Source organism: Lineus longissimus, chromosome 10 (genome assembly GCF_910592395.1).
Source record: "Lineus longissimus chromosome 10, tnLinLong1.2, whole genome shotgun sequence".
NCBI lineage: Eukaryota > Metazoa > Nemertea > Pilidiophora > Heteronemertea > Lineidae > Lineus > Lineus longissimus.
The window spans coordinates 13,288,626-13,315,867 of NC_088317.1; the positions used below are offsets into that span (position 1 = coordinate 13,288,626).

Below are 27,242 nucleotides of genomic sequence, written 5' to 3' on the forward strand. Positions count from 1 at the left end.
TCTAGTATGACGTTAACTAACTACCGGTATCAGCTTTCTCAATATCTAACTACAGGGCCAAGGTCAAACTCTAATGAACGATGTGACGTTAAGTTCATTTATCGTGGAATGCATTGCAACATGTAAGGACGTGGTGAGTGTCATTCAAATTCTCATCCAAATTGACCAATATTCCAGATGGTGTTATCTCCATTTAATGATGACACCCATATGGACCATCTAAGGATAACTTTGATAATAAATGAGCTTATTGTAGTTAAATGACATTGCTCATTTCGTTGAATCAGTAGCGGTTACTGTATGTAGTCACCCAATGTTGATTATAATCCTTTAACATTTCAGATCAATCAGTCATCTGGTGACCACGCCCATCGTATGCGCACGGCAGTCCAGTACCTTGAGGATAACCGCCGGAGCCAGCTTGGTAAACCATACGGCCAGGCGATCCTTGCATATGCCTTGACACTGACGCATAGCATTTATAGACACGAAGCTAACCAAGATCTTTGGAATTTGTCACATTTCGATAGCGGTGAGATTTTTTGCGAGTTCTTTGCACGCATGAGATCCAGATCAAATTAATTAGGCCTTTCTAAGTTCCACTGGCCATGAAAAAACGAGGGTAAGGACTCCAAGGATGATTTGAAGCCCTTTTTAGCTCAGCTGACCAAATGTCAGCAGAGCTGGTTAAATAGCTATTCAGTGTATGTAAGTGAGTGAGTGAGTGAGTGAGTGAGTCCATCTGTTCAACTATACCCCGACGTTTTGTAACGACTGAAGCCAGACACTTCATATTATAGTAGTTGTAGATCTTGGTGAACTCTTATCAGAAACCAAAAATGAGCGTGATTCGACCTACTTCCTGCGAGCGAGACGCCGTAGAAGAAATTGGCCTATCTCGGCCTAGGCACATCAGAATCAGTCACAATATGCTTTATTATTATGATAAAAATGTTATATAATTATAAATTTTTAAAAAATTTGAAATTTTGATCAGGAGGGGGCGCAACGTGCCTTAGAATATTTTTCGTCGATTCAAATTCCCGCCCAATGACGTCATCTATCGACGAGGTTTACTATTCGCCAGGTATCAAAATGGCGGCTGCAGATCAACGCTTTCGGTGTTGATGTGGTAAGTAAAATATCAAATTTTTTTCCAGTTGTATCTTCGATGTTCATGACCATCGGGTGCGTATGTTTTGATCAAAGTAGTAGTGATGGATCTTTTCAAATTTGCCTATAGTTTTTAATCAATTGAAGCCAGAGGTTTTCTTTTGGTACCCGTAGTTTTATAATTTTCAGAAAATTATTGAAGTGGTGGTTGGTATTTTAGGCCAAATAATTTCGACATTTTGGCAGTAACTTTGCGTTGGATCCCCATCAATTATTATATCTGAACTTTTCAAATTTCATATATCTGAACTTTTCAAGTTTCAAATAGCCTACGCAATTATCATTTCGGTGATATATAACGCATGCATGTCATAATTGATTAATCTCCGTAAAACGCGCATTTAAAACGGCGAAAGCTCTTGATAAACACTCTGGTGGCGGTCGCACTAAATAACGACAGGTAGGGCCCGGAGAAAAAAAGGTAGCGCCCGGATGTTGAATCGGGATTTTTATGCACTTTTAACTGCATATATATGTTGTTTAGATGTATTTCTAACAGTTCTGTAACTTTGATGACCAAGCTTGCAGCCAAATTTGGTAAAATTGATGCTTGCTTATGGACTGCGCTAGCGACCGGAGAATTCGCCGTCGGCCATTTTGGCTACGGTCCCTCAGTTGTTCTCGCCATTTACGTTTGTTTTCTCCCTGTCTGGTCATTGGCCGTGACAACAATTATTAAGTCACATTATGACATCGTAGTATAAATTCCACTGCAGTTTCCTTACGCAGCAATGCTCATGTTTTTGACTTGCAATCCTGTACTGTCTGTACACTGCGCTGTGCATGGCTGTGCTGTAGGCTGTAAAAAAGCCAAAAACGATAGCCTAGCCCTATATAGGCTTAGAGTATAACTCAACAGGCCCTCATGATTCATTTGATGGACACCTTATTTGATAGTACCTCATCATTAAGTCCAATAGATCCTGTTCTGTCACATGTCGTAGACGATAGACAATTTTCAAAATGTAGTACACCACTCGCTCATCTTTAAGCCCAGCTCTCGGCTCACATCATGTGGGCATGGTTGGCTGTTGAGTGTTATGGTTCAGTCTGTGAGACTAATTTAAAGAGGTTACACTTTTATTTTGAATTGGAAAACAGCCCACAGGACTGACTTTTCACTGAGTAAAAAAAGTGTGCCCTTCGAAGGTTAAGTTTCTTTTTGGATATGCTTCCATAGATGCCTTGTTCAGGATATCATCTGACAAATGCCTGATCAAGCACAGACTGTATCCGGTGGTGTACATTTCCCCGTCTATGTCACCCTTTTTTATTCAGTCAGTGTTAATTTCTCTTCTCTTTTTTTTATAGATTAACTGTTATTGGTTATTGCAAGAGGAGTCGTTGGCACATTTCAAGTCCAGTAAAGCACTTGTTGTTCCCACATCAGAGTAAGGTGTGCTTACTCGTTTTACTGCTTTCCATTCCCGGAGAGCGTTATCAAATATCTGCCGCAAGGCAACAAATATCTGCCGCAAGGCATCAAATATCTGCCGCACCAATAAAGTTCATTTTGTTAACCAACTCTTTATCTTCTTTTCTTCACATACAAAAAAGACCAACCCAAACATTTTGTGTCATTCAAACTTACCTATGGAACTCTTTTGCATGTTACTCCATTTGGGCTCAAACACAAGAGTATCCCTTTAATTTTCTGAAGGGAGAACTGAGTTAACAGCTCGGCCGCCAGGCGGCGCCCTGACCGATCCCGCGAGATCGCGCCGATCTCATGCCGCCATATTCAGTCTTTACTCTTGTGCTTCTACGAAGCACATCGTTTTTTCAAAGCTGCCATGAATTCGATTTAAAACCAAATTCAACCAGCCAAGTCTAGACGATTTTTGGGTTCATTCACCTACGGAGTAGACCGCCAAACTAATCTTGGCATCAGTATTGTCCAGTCTATTTAATTATAGACCTTTCTTAGCTAGCTTATTCGACCCGGCTCCATTATTTTGATCTTGGTAGGGTAGATTTACGTAGGCTATTCTCCTCTCTATTGTAATGAACAAGACTCAGATCCATTGCAATAGTGTTTAATTCAAGTAGGCATGTTTTCCTTTCCATTAATAATTGCGTCCTTTCTGGCCTACTTGGGGTTCCCAGTGTTTTTATTGTCATTGGTACCATTTTTTATATGGCGTACCCCTCCGACGGCATCCTTTGTCTCACCACAAAGGACTGCGTCTGGTGGTGGGAAACGGGCCGCGAAGACGCCTAAACCCTCTTCCGGTTCCGTTTCCGGGCATATAACCCGGAGGTCTACCAAACCTCCCGCCACCACCCTTCCGTCAGCCGAGTTCCGGTTCCGGCCGCAGCTGCGAAGGATGCGGGATCAGACATCATCAATGTCTGTGGTCCCAAGGGAGACTTACATCCAGTAAGTCTTCAAGGGTTTAATATACCCCGGACCTCAGGGAACCTTCCGGTTCCTCTGTCGTCCGCTCCCCCGAGTACAAGCCCTTTGTACCCGCGGGAGCACCCTGCTTCCGGTCCGCCGATTGCAGTTCCGGTTGCTGACGCGGGTTCCCGTTTATCAGTAACCGAAGACTCTACTGGGGGTTTTTCTCAGTCTTTACTGCGAAATAACCCCAGTCCTCACGGACACAGTAGAGTAGGGACGGACTTTATAACGCCACCTCCGAAACGCCATGCGTCTTCGGTAACAGCGTTTCCGCCCTCCGTACCTCCTTCTAAAAGGGCAACCGGTAGCTCCATACCGGCGAAGGAGTTACGGGCATTTCCGGTTTCGGACTTCGTCCTGCCGGAAATGCAGGCACCTCCCTACGTTGGCCAACCTCTCAGGTGGAGCCAACCGGAAGTGCCACCCCCTCCTCGTAGCAGAGGCTTCGTTCCCATGGAACGAGCTACGCAGAGGGGACATCTGAATTCTGGTTCAGAATATGGGCATCTTCCGCTTCCGGAAGACCCATTCGCCCGTACATACGGCTTCGAGGGTTCGCTTATGCGCTCACCCTCGCCTCAACCGCCCGTCGTTGAGAGAAGCCGCACGTCGGGTCCGGAACCCGAGTCGGGACAGCAACTGTCCCAGCTCATCCAGATGGTAGCGGGTCTTACTGATAGACTCAGCCATCTGGAGCAGGGTTCCGGTTCCTCTGGTGCGCCTGGTCCCATCGGATACCCACCATCCGACTCCTCTATTTTAGAGGAATTTTCTGAGAACGAGAGTTCTCAGCCAGGCTACCGCTCCCCCAATCAGGAGGAGCTGTCACCAGAGGAGGCCAGTATCTTGTCGGATATGAGGACACTCAGATCCTTGATCAGAGCGTACCTCCCGCAGGATCTGTGCCCTACCCCGCCGGAACTGCCAGCCTTATCAACACGAACCTTTTCACTTTGGGGACAGGAAGTGGATCCCAATCCACAGGTTTCTCAGCGCGCCACTCGGGCACTTGAATTCCTTCCTCCCTCCCCGTCGGTGGTAGCAGTCTCTGAACTTTTGGAGCGTACAATCAGAGACTCCCAAGGCGCCCACCAACGTACTTCCATCCCTGTCCTTCCGGCAGTCGGACCGGAAGCTTGGTGCAAACCGGGAAAGTTGTTCACGCACAACTTCCTCCCGTTAGGCAGTACCGCGCTGACTATTATCGAGTCAGCTCGGCCGGCTGTCCAGCTGCAGCATCGACTTCCATATTAAAGGACGATGTACAGCTGGACCAACTTGTGCCTAGGGTGACCTCCTCCTCGGCTTACCGAGAACTTAGAGCACAAGAGGGTCTGGCCAAAAACACGTTAGCGGTGCTCTCCTACACAGAGCACACTAACCTGGTCCTAGCCAGATCCCTAAAGGATAATGAGTCACTATCTGATGACACAAAATCGCTTGTGACATCCTTGTCACATTCGATTAGGCACGCTATTGCTCTGTCTGCCAAGACCGCAGCAAATAGCGTCCTACTCCGTAGAGACGCCGCACTGGGCTCTCTCAAGGTCATTAGGAAGGGGCCTTAAGAACCGCTCCTATGGACGGCCTTTCCTGTTCGCAGATTCTGTACAAAAGGCGGCTCAAGCACAGAAAGTATGGGACAAATTATATGCCCCCACTGCGACACAGAGGGCCAAGACCTCTCTACCTAACGCTAGAAAGATAGAGAGGCCCCAGCAGGCATCGGGTTCAATCCCGTACGCCAGGCAGGTCCTGCCTAGGCCTACCCCGTCTAGTCAGCCTGCTCCTGCTGGATCCTTCCGACGGGAAGCGGAGGGTCGCCGGACTGGAAAGAGGAAAAATACTTCCTCTAACCAGGGTGGATCCGGTCCGACTAAGCACTCCTTTCGTCCAAGGGGTGCAGGCCGGAAGAAGTGACTCCCCCCTCATTTCTCCTCCCGGGCGCAAAAAGGAGCCGACTCCGGTAGTCGGGGGCCGTCTGCAAAAATTTGCAGACGTTTGGGACGATTGGTGCCCAAAGGGGTCCCCAGTCCCAAACATGTTGAGGTACGGAGTGAAGCTAGATTTCAACCGTACCCCCCCCCCCCCCCCCCCCGACTACCATATATCCAACCCCAGTTCAGCCACCGAAGGACCCAGTCAAGGCCTCTGCCCTCCAAGCAGAGGTCGCGACATTACTGGAGAAGCAAGCTATCCAGGTCCTTCAAAATCCATGCTCCCCGGCTTTTACAGCCACGTTTTCTTGGTTCCCAAGAAAGCAGGGACATGGAGGCTGATCATAGACCTTTCCAGGTTAAACACCTTCTTGAATGTTCCTCATTTCAAGATGGAAACCACCAGGTCTATAGCAACGGCGATACAGCCCAACGATTGGGAGGTATCGATGGATTGAACGGATGCGTACTTACATGTACCGATCCATCCAGACTATCAACACTTCCTTCGATTCCATTACGAAGGAAAGACGTATCAATTCAGGGCCCTGCCATTCGGTCTGGCATCGGCACCCCTAATTTTTACGATGATAGTCACAGCCTTCGTCACTTCCTTTCACGTGATGGGGTTCAAGCTCCATCACTACCTAGACGATTGGCTACTCCGTTGCAAATCGCGGGAACTACTACTGCAACAACTTCAGGTTCTAAAGCAAAAAGTAGTTTCCGCAGGTTGGATTATCAACGAAACAAAGTCAGAATTCATACCATCCCAAGACTTCGTTTACGTTGGAGTTCGGTTCCTTACGGCCATAGGGAAAATGCTGCCCCTGGACAGGATAAAGAAAATTATTCATCTCGTCGCAGAATTCAGAGGAAGGACTCGAGCTCCCGCAAGGCGATGTTTGAGCCTTTTGGGACTTCTGAATTCGGCAGCAGACCAAATCCCTCTTGGCCGTCTATATATGCGTCCCATCCAGATGTTTCTAATGTCTCTATGGAAACCCCACAGGGACCCATTAGACAAGTTGGTATTGATACCTCAATACCTACTCAAGAACGTCTTGAACTTCTGGGAGTTGGAGACTCGTCTCCAAAGCGGTGTAGATCTTGCTCCACCGCCCCCAGAAGTGTCCCTGTTCACAGATGCTTCTCTACTAGGGTGGGGAGCACATCTGAACAACGGGGACATGTCCATAAGGGGTCTATGGACAAGGGAGGAGACCATTCTTTCAATAAATATATTGGAAATGAAGGCTGTCCTTCTTGCCGTGAGGGCTCTTTCCCTTCACCTGAAGAATCGGAGAGTAACCCTGTTCTCCGACAATTCTACAGTAGTAGCATATGTCAGGAGACAGGGAGGCACAAAGTCCGGCATTCTTTGCCAGCTAACTTGGGAGCTTTACCATCTTTGTGCCGACCTTGGAGTATCGATATGTGCCAGACACATACCGGGCAAACGCAACATCCTTGCCGACGCCCTGTCCCGTCAGGACAAACTAGTCCAGACAGAGTGGACACTCCATCAGGAGATTGTAGATGACCTTTGTCGCCTTTGGCAATCTCTGAAGGTAGATCTGTTCGCCACCAGGCTGAACATTCGCCTTCCCATCTATTACTCGACTCCACTTCCGGACGAAGAGGCCCTGGAAGTCGACAGCCTTACAGCCTCTTGGGTCGGGCTGAACGCATATGCGTTTCCACCCCTCCCACTCATCCAACCAGTCCTGAACAAGATCTTGACCAGCCACCCGGTGAGAATAACTCTCATCGCACCTTGCTGGCCAAATCAGGCCTGGTTCCCAGCCTGGCTTGAGCTCCTGATAGACCACCCCAGGAGTCTTCCTACTTGGAAGCACCTCCTGTGGCACCCCCTGGGGAGATGCTACCACCAGAATCCTGGATTTTTCAAGTTTCACGCCTGGAACTTATCCAGTTGCATCTCCACCAGAGAGGCTTTTCGGACATCGCTGTCAAACGCATGTCCGCACCTCAAAGGGGGTCTACCCTTGATGTGTATCAAGGAAAGTGGTCCACCTTCACTTCCTGGTGCAGGGAGAACGGAGTTAATCCGATCTCTCCCTCTATATACAGATTAGTTGATTTCTTTATTGAATTATTCACGGAAAGACAACTGTCTGTCACGGCTATAAAAGGGTACAAGTCCGCCATCGCTTCTACCCTCCGTGTTTTAAGCACCTGGGATCTTCGTTGGGAGGACCAAATAACCCCTCTTTTCAGAGGAATGTTATTAGAGCGTCCTAGACCGGTTCACAACACCCCTAAATGGGACCTTTCTGTTGTCCTTAAGGTGCTCATGAGGCATCCTTTCGAACCCATGTCTATTTCATCCATGAAATATCTGACACTCAAAACGGTCTTTCTAGTAGCCTTGGCTACCGCCCAACGGAGATCAGAGCTCCATGCACTTTCTTTTAAGAAGCTGGCTTCTGGAGAGGGAGGGGAGGTTATCCTGGCTTTCATACCAGGCTTTCTGGCGAAGAACCAGGGACCGGCCGCCTCTCGGCCCCCGGTTACTATTCCCTCTCTGTCAGGAACGATCTCTTATGATCTTCCTGACAGAACTTTATATCCCGTCAGGGCCCTAAAGTTCTACATAAATAGGACAAAACCTCCCGGTATCCGCCAGGGGAGAGAGCGTTTTTTTTTGTCCTATAAGGAGGGAAATAAACGAGAGATAGCGGCCGCCACTATTTCAAGGTGGATTGTGGAGACTATTCATCTTTCCTACAACACCTTGAGGACTTCCTCTGATCTTCGTGCGCTAGCTAACATCTCAGCGCACGAAGTTAGAGCACTAGCCACCACCTGGGCTAACTACCGAGGAGTTGCTCTTCAAGAAGTCGTTTCCGCTGCATGTTGGAGTAATCACTCCACATTCTCTCGTTTCTACCTGCGAGACGTTTCTTCCCTCGTAGATGGCATGCACACAATCGGCCCGATTGTGTCTGCGGGGCATATTGTTTGATCCTGGTTAGATCAAAAGAGGGGGGGAGCCCGATTGAAGAGTCAAACGCGCATCTTGCGCCATTTTTGATATACCCTATCTTCAACAATCCAGGCAACCCCTAGTAGACTAGAAAGGACGCAATTTCTTATTGTTGTTTAGCAATAACTCATTCTACACCCTTGAACATGCCTTACTTGCTCTAAGCTCTGTTGCCGGAAAGAAGATGGTTTTATTACGCAATTCTAGCGCTTTCCGGAGAATGGGTCTATTACTCTCTATAATTCGATTGTAATACCGAGATCAAAATACCGGTCCCCCGGTTCTCCCCATTTCTTTCCCCTGGCGGTCCTCCTTAGCTAATATGCCGGTGGTGCCTCCTTGATGGAACAACAGCTCAGCCTTAGGTAAGTCCTCGTTTCCCACCTCCAATAGGTTGCTGGGATTCGATGCAAAAGTGTTCCATAGGTAAGTTTGAATGACACAAAATGCCCATTTCCTTACAAGAAATGGGCATTTTGTTAGTTCATACTTACCTATGGAACACGGCCCTCCCGCCGTCCCCACAAAGGGGACATACTCTTTGTTAACGCTCAAGAGTAAGACTGAATATGGCGGTATGAGATCGGCGCGATCTCGCGGGATCGGTCAGGGCGCCGCCTGGCGGCCGATCTGTTAACTCAGTTCTCCCTTTAGAAAATTAAAGGGATACTCTTGTGTTTGAGCCCAAATGGAGTAACATGCAAAAGTGTTCCATAGGTAAGTATGAACTAACAAAATGACCATTTCTTCTAAGGAAATGGGCATTTGGCTGCATCCACTTCATCAATGTCCAGACAACAGTCGGTTCATTTGACCATTGTAAAGCACCAGGCCCCACCTCACAAAATACACTGTAATAATTATGTACCTTGTGTCCATGTGCATGTTATTAGTTCCACCAACGCTGCATGAAGACAAGGACTCCACTCTTTGACGTCACCACACAACTCCTTGACGTCATCACACACCCCACTACTCAGTGCAACAGCAATAGAAATACTTTACGTCATAATAGCAGGGTGACGTCAACTCAGTACTTCAGCATGCACTGATATAGCAAGAAGGTCTTTCGCACCAGCACTTCTGCGTGCTAGATGTTACAGCTTCACGTTGCTCATAATAACGGTACCAACACACACTTGACCCTTGCCTTCACCTCAGTATCCATTTCCTTTTGGAAGGAGTAAAACATGGCGGCCTGTTCGATTTTCCGGCTCTTACGAAGGGAGGATTTTTCCGTAAATTAGGACTTAATTAGAAATGTTTTGAACTTTTGTAAGGAAGAGATAGAAGACACACTGTATCTGTGTAAGTTAGAACAGGTTATATTCCAGTTCAGTGGGCTTCTTATGACAAAAAAGACATTTTGAAATAGCCCGTAACAAGGACAGTACATTAAGTGTACATTTAGAGGTCTGAGTGCATACGAGTACATGTACTTGTACTTGTACATGTACTGCAGAACATTTGATCTATTGCTCGTCACGCTTGAGTGAGAACTCAAGTGAGCATTGCGAGATAAATAATATACGCGTGTCAAGTCCATTCTGCATGACGCGATCGTGCTATGGCCTCAAAAACATTGGATGAATTCTGTGTCAAAATGGATACGCCACGGCAGGCTGGTAGTAAGTGCAAAGCCAGTCAGAGTACGCCTGATCACGATGGATCGGGCAGTCCTGATCTGAAATCAGTACGAATTGACCAGGATAACGATGATGAACCGGCTGATAGTGATGTCGAGGATAAGACATGTCAGAACGATTTGAGTAGTCAGGTGCAAAGTCACGACAGTGTCAAACCTTTGCATACGGTTAAATCGCTGATAGAACAACCGCTTTTGTCATACATGGTTTCGGCGCGACAGTCCGGAACTCCTGATAACGTTAAAAAGGCTGTGCTCGGTTTTTTCGATTCGAAACAAGTAACGGAGGCGAAGAACACTCTTTGGGCTAATGCTAATTTAGATATAATCGGCAGGAGAATAAGTCGGAAAACCACTGCCGTGAGAAATGAGAAGGACGCTGACGTATCAGATGTTGTGAGTGCAATTCTTAAGTTAGAAAAAGAGGACTGTGTTCCATCCTTCGTAATATCTGCTTACGATTTGTGCAGAATCCCGCGTTCCATGCCAGAGAAACTCAATAATATCTCTTTGGTAGATCGCCTGAGCAAACTTGAGGCGAAAATGTCGAGAATACAGGAGACAGTTGTTAAAAACGCCAATGACATTCATTCACTAGAAGAGAAATCAATTAGTAAAGAGAGAACTGATGCTAAAATCGTCGAGATGACTGCTTTCGAGTCTATCTGGCCCAAAACCCAGAACAAAGTCGGTGATGAAAGAATACTTGTTGCGGAGGGTGAGCAGTGTCATGACAGGAGTGAAATTGGTGAATCCGTTGGTCCTACTAGTACCCGCACATACTCAAGTATGGCTCAATCTCAGGGACTCAAAAGTTCCCGGGGTGTTCGTGGAGGGCGTGAGAGTGCACGTGGCGGTCGAGGGAAACTGTCACGTAGTAATCTGGTACATCATAACGTTCTCCGCCTCACAGGCAGTAATCAGTTGATTAATAGTGATAACAATTGCGATCGTGAAAGTGATTCGGAGGACTTCCAAATTGGAAAACATGAGTATAAACGTCAAAAACGTAAGGAACGGCGAAAACATAAAATAATCATGGGAAAGTCTACCGATAGTTCTAAAGTGAAAGGTGCCCCTTTTCCTTGTCGTGATGTTTTTGTTTATCGGCTAGACAAGGCTACTAACGAGGAGGACTTAAGAAATTTCATCGAGGAAAATTCCATTGAAGTAAAATCAGTCGAGTGTAGATCTCACGAAAATGCAAAGTTTAAATCATTTCAAGTTAGTGTTACCAAGACAGATTATCATAAAATGTTCGATGAACTATTGTGGCCTGGTGGTGTGTGTGTAAGAAAGTACATAAGACCAAGGGACAGTTCCGAAAATATCTCTCCGGAAGTCGGGGGTAGCCAAAACAGATACAGTAATGTTAATGGTACCAAATAATCTTTCTGTGTTGTTTATAATATTAATCATGGTATTAAGCGTTTGTACTTATAATACTCAGGGACTTGGGAGTGGTAAAATAGACTACATATCGCACTTACTAGACAATCATGACATTGTGTTGCTTCAGGAAACTTGGCTCTTGAAAGACAATTTGAACTTTATAGCGGATCGTATTCCAGATGTATGTACTCATGGTATCTCTGCTGTCGATGATTCCAAACCTTTGGTTGGGAGACCGTATGGGGGGTGTTCTATAATATGGAAGAAATCAATTGTGTGGGAAGCTATTCCTGTCTTAAATTTCAATAGCAAGCGAATATGTGCTGTAAGATTTAAGCTTTCACCAGATACTACCTTACTGGTCGTAGATACTTATATGCCGTGTGATTTTAGAGTGGGTAATTTACCTGAATATCTTAGCATATTAGATGAGATAGCTGGGATAGCAGCTTCTACAGGTGCAGACCATTTGATCATAGGTGGCGACTTTAACACTGACTTTAATAGGGATTCTCAAAACAGTCGGGCCTTATTGCCGTTTATTGCTACCGAAAGTTTGGAGAGAGCCACACGGTTCCCACGTTCCGATATTCAGTATACTCATGAGAGTAAAATAACAGGAGTGAAATCGTCACTGGACCACTTTTTAATAAGTGCGAATCTCTTACCGTTGGTAACTCGTCATACATCAGTTCATGAATGAGATAATTTGTCGGATCATTTTCCTATATCGATGTCCGTGGAGTTAAGTCCTGACCGTTTTTTTGAGACAGTACATCCCCCCTTGAAAGAAAATTAGACTGGGCAAATGTAAATGAACATGATATTGCCGCATATCGGCACACATTAGATGGATGTCTTAACAATATTGCAATTCCGCACCTCCTCATTCAATGTGATTATTTCTACTGTCGTAACCATACTGACTTAATTGATGCCCTCTTCAAGGATATTGTAGATGCACGTATGTCTTCTAGTGAAAGGAACATTCCTTATAAAGTACATTCCGACAAAAAGGTCGTGCCAGGCTGGAATGACTATGTGGCGGAGCCAAAAAGGCAAGCCCTTTGTTGGCATAACATTTGGAAATCAAACGGGTCTCTGCGAAATTGTTTAATAGCCGATATCCGGCGTCGAACGCGAATGCAGTATCACTTATCAATCAAAACCACAAAGAAAAATGAAAAACGATTTATTGCCGATAGTTTGGCAAACAATATGCTGTCGGGAAATGATAAAAACTTTTGGCGCGAGATAAAAAAGACAACCCGCGCGACTTCCCAATTACCAAACAATGTAGACGGACATGTTGGCGAGGAAGCTATATGTACACACCTGGCGGAAAAGTATGAAAATCTTTATAATTCAATCTCATATGACAGAAATGAAATGGATAATCTTCTCCTGGATATTAACCGTAATATATCGGAAACATGTTGTGATCCGCAGAGTAAATGTCACGTACAACATGTGATAACAGTTGGGGATGTTACATCAGCTATCAACTCGTTAAACCATCATAAAAATGATGGTGACAGCATTCTCTCTACGAACCATCTTAAGTATGGTACAAATAAGTTATGTGTTATGATGTCACTTTTATTCAATAGCATGTTAAAGCATGGCTATGCTCCAGTGAACATGCTAAATAGTACAGTCATTACTATACCGAAGGATTCTAGGAAGTCTCTGAATGATTCGGCAAATTACCGTGGAATAGCCCTCAATAGTCCTTTTTGTAAACTTTTCGAAACAGTCATACTACAAAAATGTCAGGATGTTCTGAAATCGTCAGATATGCAGTTTGGTTATAAAAAAGGCGTGTCGACCAATGACTGTACCTTTGTTGTGAATGAAGTTGTCAGATACTCTCTAAATGGTGGAGGACAAGTATATGCAATGCTCTTAGATGCGAGCAAAGCGTTTGATAGGGTAGAATATACGAGATTAGTGAAAGTATTGCTTAAAAAACATATATGTCCTGTTATGGCACGGATGATTGCGAACTTGTACATAAAACAGAAAATGCGGATACGCTGGGGTAAATCCCACTCAAATTATTTCAATGTTACAAATGGTGTGAAGCAAGGAGGGATACTTTCTCCATTTCTTTTTGTTAATTACATGGACGAACTACTGTTAAAACTAAAAGGTTCGGGATATGGTTGTTATATTGGCGCTACATTTGCAGGAGCTTATGCTTACGCTGACGATATTATTATTTTATGTCCAACAAAGTTTTCCTTGTCGGCCCAGCTAGATATAGCAGTTCAGTTCTCAAAGGATTATATGATCAAATTCAACCCAACCAAATGCCAACTCCTATTTTTCAGTCTAGTAACCAAAACAGTGGGTGATATAATAATAAACTTTCAAGACATTCCTGTACGGGCTAATGGAACTGCTACCGACCTAGGAAACATCATAGGACCAGATTCTCAAGATAAAAATATTCTTAAGTCGATATCTGATTTTAACAGAAGGGTCAATGTCCTTTTGTCAAGGTTTCATTTCTGTAATTTTGAAACAAAGGTTAAACTTTTTCAATCGTTTTGTATGTCCCTGTATGGTTCCGTTCTGTGGGACCTCGGAGATAGGTCTGTCAACCTTTTGTATACCGCATGGAGGAAGGCGGTCAGAAGAATTTTATCTGTACATCCCAGAACGCACTGTGTCTTATTACAACATTTAATTTTGTCAAGTCCGATAGAGGCTACTCTCCACAACAGATTTCTACGTTTCATGAGCAGGTCATCGGAAACAAATAATAACTACATTCAAATAGCCTTTCAGTTGGCATTAGATGGAAGCTCGTCCTCTGTGTCTAACTCTATCTCATACATTACTAATTTAATTGGGGCACCGCGTTCTACAATCGGGAACATCGACGCGGTGCCATACGTTCATCCTTCAGAAGCTATTTTGGTTCGGTCAAGTGCCATTAGGGATTTCCTCCATTTACTAGATACAAACCGCGGGGATGTAAATATAAAAACCATTGTTGATTTTTTGTGCACTGAGTAGCACCCTGTAACCTGTATTCTGTGGAGTCGCGCCTGCACCATTTTTTTTGTATCACTGTGCATAATTTGTAATCATGTTTGTTTGTCTAGACGTGTAAATGTAATTTATATATCGAATAAAGATACCAATATATATATATATATTTCAGCTGAGCGCCATGCCCTTGGGCCTCTTGTTGAGTGGGATGATTCAATTTATGAGCAACTATTAAACATGCCTATAAGAGATCGTCACAAAATTTAATTATCGGAGAGACCTATCAGCCCGAAAGTTGATATGTTCACATAGTGTGAGTTACATGATGGTAACCATAGCACTCAACCTTTACCCTCAAGCGCGGTATATTGAGTTGAGAGCTGGCGATCCCCTAGCGTCAACTCAGAGGTGACCCTGGTCGGCACCAGAGGCAGCTCACATTTATTAGTAGTGAGCGAATTCTCCATACTTCTAACGTTCTCCAGATATCCCTGCTGATTGTTGCTGGGGTGTGATTGTGCTATTTGTCCGTGAAGCATGATTGTTCTTTGATTCATGTTTCAGTTACGGGTATGCGCTACTGGAGCCTGGTCGGTGAAGCCCCGAACCACAATGAACCTACCTGGTATACCGAGAAACCACCAGCTGTCGCCATTGAGACCGCTTCCTATGCCGTTCTCGCCCAACTTGCACTTGGTGACCAGGAAACCTTCTTCACAAAGAGTGGACCAATAGCTTCATGGCTGATAAGGCAAAGGACAAAGACCGGAGCTTTCTCGTCTACAACTGTAAGCTATATATTGCGATAAAATTTCACAACAATGCAATGACCAATCCTATGAAACTTTTCAGATCTATAAATTAATATATAGGGGGAAGGTGCTCAGTTAAAACGCTACTATTTCTACTTCACTTTCCTTTAACCTAAAATGTCTTATGGACAAAAATCTCTGGTATACAGTGGTTGGGAAAGGACATCGAAAAATATTTTGGGGGCGGGCCGACTTATTGAGTCCGGGAGAGGGGGGGGGGGGGGCGACTAACAAAACAAAAAACGAAGAATTTGTTTTCTTGCATTTTGCCGTCATTTTTATTATCTCCGGGGTACGACTTAGTAAGTCGGGGGACGTCTCACGGAAACGAGGCTGGGCCTACTGAACTTTACGAAACGGTTTCTGCATAATCATCATACATGTCAGGTCTTGAGGTCGTCCGCTTATCATGCTCCGGTATGTTCGCCGCCCATTGAGCGATTCGTTTGAACCAGAGAACATCTCAACAGTAAAAGGATAATGCGACCTACGATTATCTACGATTGTTGTGGAAAAAGGGCCCAAATCAATGGGGGAAAACACAAGTGTTTTCTTTCCTCTTAAGGAAACCGACATAGTTCCAGGAATTTTAAGATTGAAAAACAGGGGAGACTGTTTAACGATGCAGAAGCAACCGCTATTGAATTACCAGAATCAGTTTAACATAGCTGTATGGTTTACTACCACTGGTTGTGGGATTTCAATAGACAATCATTTTAATCACAGTGATCATTTGATTAGATCAATTTACAGGTTTCATGCTTGCAATCAAATGTTAAAGATACTTAAAAATCTATATATACCAACACCAGGTGAAGGTAGTTTCAACATCAACCGTAAGAAATTTGCATTGGAGAGCTATTGAGTGAGTTTGGTTTAAAGGACCAGTATGACTTCTTGGTATTCAATGTAAATGGTGGTTGACAGGGTTGGAGTGAGCCACTCTACATCCTGGGATACAGAGGTTGAATGACTCTATCAGGACATATGTTTACTGTCTTTTGGGATCACAGGGAGATACTAGAACACCGATAGTTTGAACACTCGGGACAGAATAAGATGCTCAGAGGCAGTTTAACAAGCTGCTAAGGGATTCGATAAATAAACATCCTGATATTCCGACCTCAATTCTAAGGTATCAGAAGCCGTTACCCAAACACATACAAGGTTAGATTTTGTAATAGGACCTGGCCTGTACATCATAGGGTCAGACATTGTTCTAGATGTAGGTAAGATAGATAACTAGTGTTTCGCTGATAATGCGAATCTTGGACTTTCTTTTATTCTATTTACCAGTTTTAAATTTCGCGCACTTCGCACTTCGGTTTTGGCGGCACTTTTTACGTCACGAGCTAATTTTACCTTTTAGGCTTCTTTTACGCCCTTTGGTCATTCACAATTTTTACTGCACTTGGTCTGGAAGTACATATAGTAAGGGCAGGTTCTTTGTCCCGGATAACCACACATTTCGGTTTCGGTAGTTTCGGATTTGTAAGTATTTAATTTTATGCATTTCATTTAGTTCCACGTTGTATTACTGTCTTTTAGGTTCCTTCTTTACATATATTCTTAAAATACCAAAAAATATTCTTTTTCACTTTTGTATGTCACTGTTTGTAATTCATGTCTATTTTACTGTCCGGTGCTAAATGTAGTCCATATGTTTCAGGTTTCAAATAAAACTATATATTGAACATCCGAGTATCCGAGTCTTCACCATTTGAAACAACCGTCAAGGACAAAGAACTGACCCGCAGCAATCACCGTCGGGGAAATCACGCTCGCTCGTCCTGGAGGAGGCTCGACCAGGAGCCATCACGCCCGTTCTTTCCGGAAAAGTTCGATCAGGAGCTGTCGGGAAAACCACGCCCAAACGTTCTTTGGTATCGTCAGTTTCACGTCTGTTAATCATTGGCGACGTTGAGGCAACTAGGAAGGCACGGTCAGTGGCAAAATCAGTTCTAACCCACAATATGACTTCAGTGAAAAACATTCTTGACCACAGTTGACCTTTGAACGAAGTGATAGAAGCGGAACACAAATTCAAGGAAGCGTTGGCCAAAGTAAATAAAGTGCATGAGCATTATCTCCTGTTACTGGATTTAGATAAGATAGATGGGGAAAATACGTGGATCGAGGACATCATTGAAAAATCCGATAAACTATCCTGGTCTATCAATGATTATAAAACCGAGCTTCAGGAAGATGACGCAGATAAGTTGAAATCAGTGGACGACTTAAGGGGTACAGTTTCAACAACGGGCAAATCATCCAATAACCTCCGCATCAGGACTCAAAAGGCACCGTTGCCTAAGTTCAGTGGGAATATTCTGGACTGTTTTGATTTTAAACGTGATTTTCGGTTCTTGGTGGACGGACGCTACGCACCCCAGGAGGCACTTTACGTCTTACGAACCTGCCTCAGCCAGGAGCCAGCGGACTGGTTACAGGGTGAGAAAGACTATATATCTGCGTGGGAGGCGCTCGACGATAAATACGGCAACCCGCGTTTGGCATCGGATGTGTTAATCGGAACTTTGGACAAATTCAAATCTGTCCAGCCAAATGAATTGTCTCAATTCGTAGAATTGCACCACTTGGTCAAGAAAATCTATAACGCCCTGGACGAACTGAAACGTGCGTCAGATATTGACAATTCTACTACTATTGGACTAATAGAGAAAAAGGTTTCATTCTCGGATCGTTTGAAATGGGCCACGCATCAACAAACCAAGGGCATTCAACCGTCAATCAGTACCTTGCTTGAGTGGATGAAAGGCGAGATTTGGATTCGACAAGTCGCTGGTGCTGAAATTCGCAGTGTACATTCTTCACAGAGTAAACATGCTGTAAATCTGGTCGGGACAGACGATAAGGATGTTACATCACCGCAACCACAGGCCCGATCACAACATGGGACAGAGGTGCCGTTTGTTGACAATTCAATAGGCGAGGTGTCGTCGAGACGTACAAGTTGGAACTGCTGGGTTTGCAATAAAGATGTTCAGCACAAGCCTGAAGACTGTCAAACTTTTAAAGATATGAACTTAGAAACGCGATTGACTGTAGTGAGGAAAGATCGGGCGTGTTACTTTTGCTTGAATATACATAGGGCTCTGTGTCGCAGTCGAAAACGCTGTGAAATTGTCACTGGTAGTGAAAGTTGTCCTTATAGTCACCATCCGTTGCTGCATGGTGCCCCTTTTGACCGAGCTGCATCAAACACTTCCATCAGTATGTGTAGTAGTAATTTGTTGCCTGTTCTGAAAGTTAATGGTATTAATCCTAGAACCAATGGAAGCAAAAGTGGCATTCTTCTTTTTGATAGTGGGTCACAGCTTTCATTGATTCGTTCCGACTACGCCCGCACCTTAGGCTTAAGTGGTGAAAACATAGTCATAAACATCAGCAAAGTTGGGGGTCAAGAGGAATTGCTCGAAACACAAGTTCACAAGTTACAGGTACAGTCACTCGATGGAAATTCTCAGTATACAATTAGAGTCATCGCGATTGATAAGATAAGTGCTGATATCGCTTTGGTTGATCCAAAATGCTTGAATATGTGCGAAAACAACTCAGCGTTACTAAATCGAGGAGCAGGCCCCGTCGATATTCTCATTGGTATTGACCACGCAAAGTTTTTCAGTGGGAGCACAGATGTCCAGGGGAGAGTTGCCATTCATCATTCAATTCTTGGGACGGTGATTTTTGGGGCGATGGCAGTCAACCATGGAATGACACATGGACTTTATCAGGTTTCTCTATTAAAACCCATTGATATGTCAACTTTCTGGTCTACTGAAGAAATGGGAGTAGCATTGAACCTGTGTTGTGCAGGTGTTAAAAAGAGTCAAGATAAGCCACTTGGGTTGATCGAGAAGAGGGAAGCAACGATGATTCGGGACAGCGCAACAAAGGTTGGGAACCGTTGGATGATACCACTACCATGGCGTCGTGATCCTGCCGAGTTACCAGACAACTATAATCAAGCAAAGGCCAAACTTGTCAGCACAGAAAACGATTGATGAGAAACCCTGAGCATGTGAAAATGTATGATGGACAAATCAAAGCGCTTGTGGAAAAGGGATCAGCAAGGAAACTAACTCAAGAGGAGATCCAAACGCATACAGGGCCTTTACACTACATTAGTCATCACGCAGTATACTGTCCAGAAAAGAAGACAACTCCGTGTCGCATCGTCTTCAATTCAGCGGCGAGTTATCAGGGACATGTACTAAACGAATATTTGCGGAAAGGACCAGATTTGCTCAATAACCTTCTGGGGGTGCTAACACGATTTCGAGAGAACCACGTAGCCATCGTAGGGGATGTATCAACATTGTATCACCAAATTCTAGTTGATCCCGTACGTGATGCACACACCCATCGATTCTTATGGCGGGACTTCGAAAAGCGCGCGCAAGACGTGTATGTTAAGCAGGTGCTAACATTTGGAGATGTCTCATCACCAGCACTAGCTAACACAGCTATTGACCTCACCACAGAAGAATACGAAGAGACCTTCCCGGAGGCTGTGGCCACGATCAAGCGGTGTCGCTACATAGATGACATCGGCGATTCGTTGCCTACTATCCCAGCAGCAACCAAACGTACTGAGGAGATCGATGAAATATTCGATAGCGGACACTTCAAAATAAAAGAATGGATTTCGAATGAACAACTTGGGAGAAATGGAAACCCAGCAACGGATAATTTGAATCAGATGGGAGACGAGAAGTTTTTGGGAGTGTTGTGGGACAGGGACCAGGACAACATATCAATACCCATGAAGATACCCAAATGTTTCTCAGCAACCGTGGAACGCACATGCTGGAACATGCCTGACAAACTAACAAAACGGATAAGCACGTTGGTAGGAGTGTATGACGTTATAGGCCTCGTTACACCCGTTATCCTGACTGCAAAAATTGGTCTACAAGACTTGTGGAAGGAAGGCTAACAATGGGACCAGGAACTCCCTGAATCCGTCAGAACCAAATGGATGAATTGGTTCACAAGTTTGGAACGCCTGAAAACGCTCAAGTTTGAACGCTGTCTGACTCCGTTGGCGTGCGAGGGACGTCCAGTACTTGTAATCTTTTGTGATGCGTATCTGAGTGGGTTCGGCAGTGTTGCATATCTCAGGTGGGCAACCACAGACGGTTATCAGATTCGGTTCGTTATGGCAAAGTCACGAGTGGCCCCCCTAAAGCCACTTACTATTCCGCGGTTGGAATTACAAGCTGCTGTGATGGCTAGCAGGCTGAATGACTTCATCCGAGCTGAAACCCGACTTCAACTGGAGAAAACCATTCTTTTTTCGGATTCAATGATTGTTCTCTCATGGATAAAGCAGGAACCTAGGAAATTCAAAACATTTGTGTCAAATCGCGTTGGTGAGATTCAGATGAAATCGAACGCACTGGACTGGCGGTATTGTCCCTCCGAACTTAATGTCGCGGATGATGTAAGCCGGGGTCGAACTGTGGATGAAGTGCAAGAACGCTGGATATGCGGTCCTGGATTTCTTAAGCTGCCAGAAGACGAGTGGCCTCTTACGAACGTGACACCTGGACATCGAGACCAAAGGGGAAGCGAAAGTGAACTTAAGATAAGCTGTACAGTGGCAACTTTCTCCGTAGAAGCGCCCATATTGGCACAAATGGAAAAATTCTCATCACTGATGCGTGCTACTCGTGTTACTGCGACACTGATACGATTTGTACACAACTTCTGTGCAAAATGGGGCAACAAGCGTCAAAAACATTCACTGTCTGTCAGTGAACTCAACACTGCTGAGAAGAAACTCTTAACTCATGCCCAATCTGCACTGCATCCCATGTTAGGTATACAAGGCCTGGCTACTCTCTCTCCGTACATGGACGAAGATGGAGTCATACGGGTCGGCGGCCGAGTAGACAAAGCCCCTGTTAGTTTCGAGATGCAACATCCAGCACTTCTACCACAGGGACATTGGTTATCGCGCCTCATCGTTCATCGGGCACACAGGTTTGGGCACTTAGGAGTTTCGGCCACTGCTGCGAAGGTACGCAGGAAATACTGGATCATAGGAGTGACGCGCATTGCAAAAACTGAGAAGTATCGCTGCGTTTTCTGTCGAAAGACAGCAGCCCAGGCGGAAACCCAGTTCATGGCCGACCTCCCGGAGATACGTCTAAAACCCATGACACCACCCTTCCTTCATACAGCAGTAGAATTATTTGGTCCGTTTCAAGTACGCATCAGCAGAAACAAGCATGACAAGCATTACGGTGTTTTGTTCACGTGCTTAAACGTACGGGCAGTATACTTGGATCTCACAGCCAATTATTCAACCATGGAGTTCTGCCAAGTCATCCGAAGGTTTATGTCCGTTCGTGGGACTCCAGCTACAATTCTGAGTGACCGAGGCCCGCAACTAGTAGGATCAGCTGCCAAAATAAAGGAATGGTGCTGTGAGAGAGGAACAGAATGGCAATTCTGTACGCCCACTGCGGCGCACCAAAATGGGTGTGCGGAATCATTGATTCGGTCGTGCAAATCCGCATTGAAACATGCGATTGGCGAGCAAGTACTTACTGCATTGGAGTTACAAACTGTACTGTTTGAAGTGGCAAACCAGATCAACGAAAGACCAATTGGACGAACGTCCGGTGACCCTGACGATGGCGCATATCTATACCCAAACGACATGCTCTTGGGTCGTGCATCAGCCACAGTGCCGCAGGTACCATTCCAGTCAAGCAATCCCAGGCATCGCGTGGAATTTTGCCAGAAGATTGTTGACTCATTCTGGAACCGATGGTATAGGGATGTGTTCCCGTCGCTCGTCCCGCGCAAAAAATGGCAAACCATGAGAAGAGATGTGTCCGTAGGAGATTTTGTGATAGTCATGGAAACAAATCCGTTCCGCAGCCATTGGAAAAATTGGCTAATTACAAGGGTTTTCCGCGGGTCCAACGATAAAGTGCGCAACGTCACCGTTAAACCGCGACAACTGAATACGAACGGCCAATAAGCAAAATAGTTGTTCTGCTCCCCGCAGAAGGCTGGTCTGAGGATGATTGATTTGGCTCCGGCGCGTTTGCCTTCGTCGTCGAGGTGGGAGAGTGTTTCGCTGATAATGCGAATCTTGGACTTTCTTTTATTCTATTTACCAGTTTTAAATTTCGCGCACTTCGCACTTCGGTTTTGGCGGCACTTTTTACGTCACGAGCTAATTTTACCTTTTAGGCTTCTTTTACGCCCTTTGGTCATTCACAATTTTTACTGCACTTGGTCTGGAAGTACATATAAGCCGCACTTACACCACCTGAAAATGGACCACCAATCTTGGTTCGGGAACCAATGCCGCACCATCGAAAATCCACCAAGCGCTTACACCAGCGCTGCAGCTAGTTATAAAATCCGGCTACAGATGGCGCGCAAACAATAAGCCGAACGCGGAAAGCCTTGGCAGAAAGCGCCATTTCGAAAGCGCCGCCTGGAGCCGAACCATCTAACTAGCTAATTGCCGATCCATTTGCGCTTACACCACGACAAAGCCGAACTTTTAACAAGCCGGGCGAATTTGGACCATCAAGCTTGGTGGGACAAATTCGCTCGGCAATTTGTATCGGCAATGGATTGCCGAACCAATTTGTCGCGGCAATGTGGTGGTGTAAGTGCAATTGGTCCACCAATATTTCGTGGTGTAAGCGCAGCTAATGTAAGGGCAGGTTCTTTGTCCCGGATAACCACACATTTCGGTTTCGGTAGTTTCGGATTTGTAAGTATTTAATTTTATGCATTTCATTTAGTTCCACGTTGTATTACTGTCTTTTAGGTTCCTTCTTTACATATATTCTTAAAATACCAAAAAATATTCTTTTTCACTTTTGTATGTCACTGTTTGTAATTCATGTCTATTTTACTGTCCGGTGCTAAATGTAGTCCATATGTTTCAGGTTTCAAATAAAACTATATATTGAACATCCGAGTATCCGAGTCTTCAACTACAATAATAACATCTTGATAGCTCCAAGTAATGCTAAACTTGGTATTAACGATTTCAATAAAAAGAAGATTGTAGCACCACCACGAATGGAAGGAGATAGTGTTAAGAAATTGAAAGTTAAGACTAATGTTGAGAAAGTTATGGATCCTCCTATTGAGACCCATGTAGGAGAAAATAGACAAAATGATACTAATACTAGTATTAATGTTCCTACTAAGAAGGATACTGTTACTCATCATACTATTAAACAGGATTATGACACACATAATGTAATTAAGTACACACTGCTTGGTAGTCTTGGAGCATTGTTTACTTCTATGATTACGTAACTTTTTGATTAGATAAGTTCTGATTAGATAAGTTCTGATTAGATAAGTTCTGATTAGATAATTTCAGAAATAATGAATATGACTGAGGGAGGAGAAGAGTTTGAAATAGGGGAAATGGATGGTTTTAGACCAACTGATACTAGTGATGAAAGTTATAATATTGGTTTAAATAGACTTCGTGATGATACTAGTGATACAAACTACAATACTAATCCAGGTATTGAAAGTAATTTAACTTTAACTTTAACTTTAACTTTAAGTTCAACTTTAACTTTAACTTTAACTTTAACTTTAAGTTCTGATTAGATAATTTCAGAAATAATGAATATGACTGAGGGAGGAGAAGAGTTTGAAATAGGGGAAATGGATGGTTTTAGACCAACTGATACTAGTGATGAAAGTTATAATATTGGTTTAAATAGACTTCGTGATGATACTAGTGATACAAACTACAATACTAATCCAGGTATTGAAAGTAATTTAACTACTGAAAGTTCATTTATTGACACATCTTGATTGGTAAAAAGTACTGTACCAGAACTAATGGAAAAAGAATCACAATACACAGATATTGATGATAAACTGAATAAAGCATTGAAAGGAAAATGATGGAATTATAACGAGAATAAACGAGTATTCTAGCACCTAGATCAAAGTGCTTGGAATGGGAGGTAACCAACTTTTCTTTAAGGTGACAAAAGAAGAACTTAAAGACGATAATTTTATTGTTACCAAAATACTGATAGGGAAGAGACTGGGGATTTTCTCTGTTTGACTAAACAGAATGGTGAATTCTTTGCTGAAAGTACATTAAAAGATAAGTTTGGTGCAAATTTGTTACCAATATTAAAGGAATGATTAAAAAAGATTGAATACCATATGTTCCAGTTGAAACAACAATGCCTATGGAAGGACCAGCATCTGTAATACAACCTCTGTTAGTACAAGAACCTGAGGTTAGAGCTCAATTAGAACTAGCTGATAAAATTACTGAAACAGATAAACCCGTAGAAAAGTTGTTAGATGCAAAGGAAGAAGAAATTAGGGCATTCGGTTTTAGTGATCAAGATATTGACGGGATAAAAAATCAAAGTCAAAACATTGCTGGAATAAAAGCAGAAAAAGGCTTGCAGATAATGGAACTACGAATACAGAAAAATGAACAACAAAGACAATTAAAAGAATTAGAAAAAGAACTAGAAGAATATGATGCAGACAAAGAAGAAGAAAAAGAATAGTTGAGAAATACAATAAAAGAAGTAGAAGAGAAATTAAAAGAAGAAAGGGAAAAGGTGTTTGAGTTAGACAATGAAAGAGAGGGACAAATTGAAAGAATGAAACGTTTATTAATTAATGTTTTGTAGAAACAAGGATTCCTTTGAAAGATAGAATTAGGTTAATTTTTAAGATGGAAGGTTTAGCCATTAGTGCCATAGTAATAGCTGTAGTTATGATCTTCACAACTCTAGGTCTAGTTATTAGTAAATCTCAGAGTAAAGTAGTTAACCCAAGCCCTGATAGTAAAATAACAGAAGCTAAACCAGGAGATAAACCTAAACCTGAAGATAAACCTAAACCAGAACCTAAATCTAAACCAGAACCTAAACCTAAACCAACAATATCAGACAGAGTAAAAGAAGGACTCAAGAAGTTTGCTGATTGGCTTATGGAACTGGCTAAGAAATCAGCAGCTGCTTTACCGTGGATAATCGGGCCTTTTGTCTCATTCCTTTTGAAATCAGTGGCTGGTGTTGTCGGTTTTCTTGCTGAACACATGATCATAGTATTTTTTATTATTATTACCTCAATAATCTATGGATATATAGATGGAGTTAAAGTAGTAAAGGATTGTAGAAGTAGTAAGGGTAATAGTAAGAAGTAATATTGAATTTTACTAATAAATATTGAATTTCACATTAATAATAAATAGAATGGCAACAGGATATTTACAAAACACTGATAGAGCAAAAAAGATTCCACTTGGTTTGAAGGCTGATAGACAACATCACATTATCACTCATAACCCCTCAACTGCTAATCCAAAAGAAACACTGTATGTTAGAATACCTGCATTGAGAGAGAATACATTTTTTGTACCAACATCTCTTTATTTGTCTGCTGATGTCAACATTTCCGGGGATTCCAAAAACAATGTAGTTAATAACCTCGGTAGAAACTTGATATCAAAGATGGTAATTGAGTGGGGAACAGAACAGATATTTGATCTCAACGAATACAGTCATTATTTGACATTTAAAGATTTGTGGTTAACAGAAGAGGAAAGAAACAATAGGGTGTTTAAAGGTATTCAATCAGACAGTCTGAGGAAGTTAAGATCTGGTGTAACTGGAGCTAATGTCACTGGTGAAACTAGTGATGAAAAGACACTTAAGAAAGTGTTTGGTACCAAATACAAGATACCATTCGATTTTGAACTATTCTACGCCCATGCTTCATTTTACAAGTTTCCAATTTCCGAGGATGTGATTATTGAGATTACATTAGCACCCAAGGAGGAAATAATAGTACAGACATAACTGTAGCCATGAACTACAAACTTGAAAATATCTGTTTTGAGTATGACACAGTAACTAACAAGATGATTGCAAGTCAACTGAATATCAGATACAACTCTGGATGTTCAATCTTTTATGATTAGGTAGACCATTTCAAGTCAGTAAATGTTACTTCCAATGAAGCCTTAATAAACGAGAACATTAATTTTCCAAGGATGTCGATTAAAGGCATATTGCTTCTATTCGTGTCTGATTATGTCAATGGTTCTAGAATTTCTGAGATGATTGAAAACCCAAATATCACTAAAGTACAGATTACAATAGAGGGTGTTTCTAATCAGGTGTTCCCAGAAGGAATGAGAATGATTGATCAGTGGGATGAGATCAAGAACCACTTCATGTCTGAGGATTTGAAGAAAACTAATGACTGTTACATGACGATGGAGAAGTATTACGGTGACTTGAATCACTACGGGTTGTGGTTGGACTTGAGAACGACAGAAGACAATCGTCTACACGGTTCTGGTAAGAGACTTCAGAACGTAAAGGATGGAATCCAGTTGTCTCTTAGGAAGAAAGCTGGTAAGAGACCATACAAATGCATATATTCGTTGTTTCTGATTCCCAGGTAAACATCAGTAACTATCAAATAGCATCTTTACAGCATTAGAGCTACGTGTAAACCAGTGGATTTGACTTTTGCATTTTGTTGATCCACCCTGTATGTGACTATTCTGTGGCAATGCGCTGCTGCCACCTATACTGTTTTGACTGGTTTAGGAACTACATGTATTGCACGGTCGCTATGGTAACGGTCAGTTTAACTTCGTTAATCAGCTTCCTAAAATCATCGGGTTGCTGTAATATTTTGAGAATATTACTTGAGGAATTTTAAGTACCTTTTAGGCCTTGATATGAATTTATTTACGTGTGTAAACGACTGGGCACATGGTCGTCTGCTAATTTCTCCATCTTGGAAGCAAAACAATTTTTCTGAATCTTGAGAAGAAAACTCTCTTTTTACGCAT

The 27,242-nt window shown here is 43.3% G+C and overlaps 1 protein-coding gene across 2 annotated transcripts in view; it reads left to right on the forward strand.

Annotated features, from left to right (window-relative positions):
• LOC135494802 (A.superbus venom factor 1-like) overlaps nucleotides 1–27,242 on the forward strand; it is a 190,526-nt gene that overhangs the window by 77,971 nt on the left and 85,313 nt on the right. For both annotated transcript variants that reach the window (XM_064783090.1, XM_064783091.1), the window contains exons 25-27: nucleotides 56–133; nucleotides 343–532; nucleotides 15,126–15,349. In XM_064783090.1, the coding sequence (XP_064639160.1) occupies nucleotides 56–133; nucleotides 343–532; nucleotides 15,126–15,349 (492 nt within the window). The remainder of the gene's footprint in view (nucleotides 1–55; nucleotides 134–342; nucleotides 533–15,125; nucleotides 15,350–27,242) is intronic.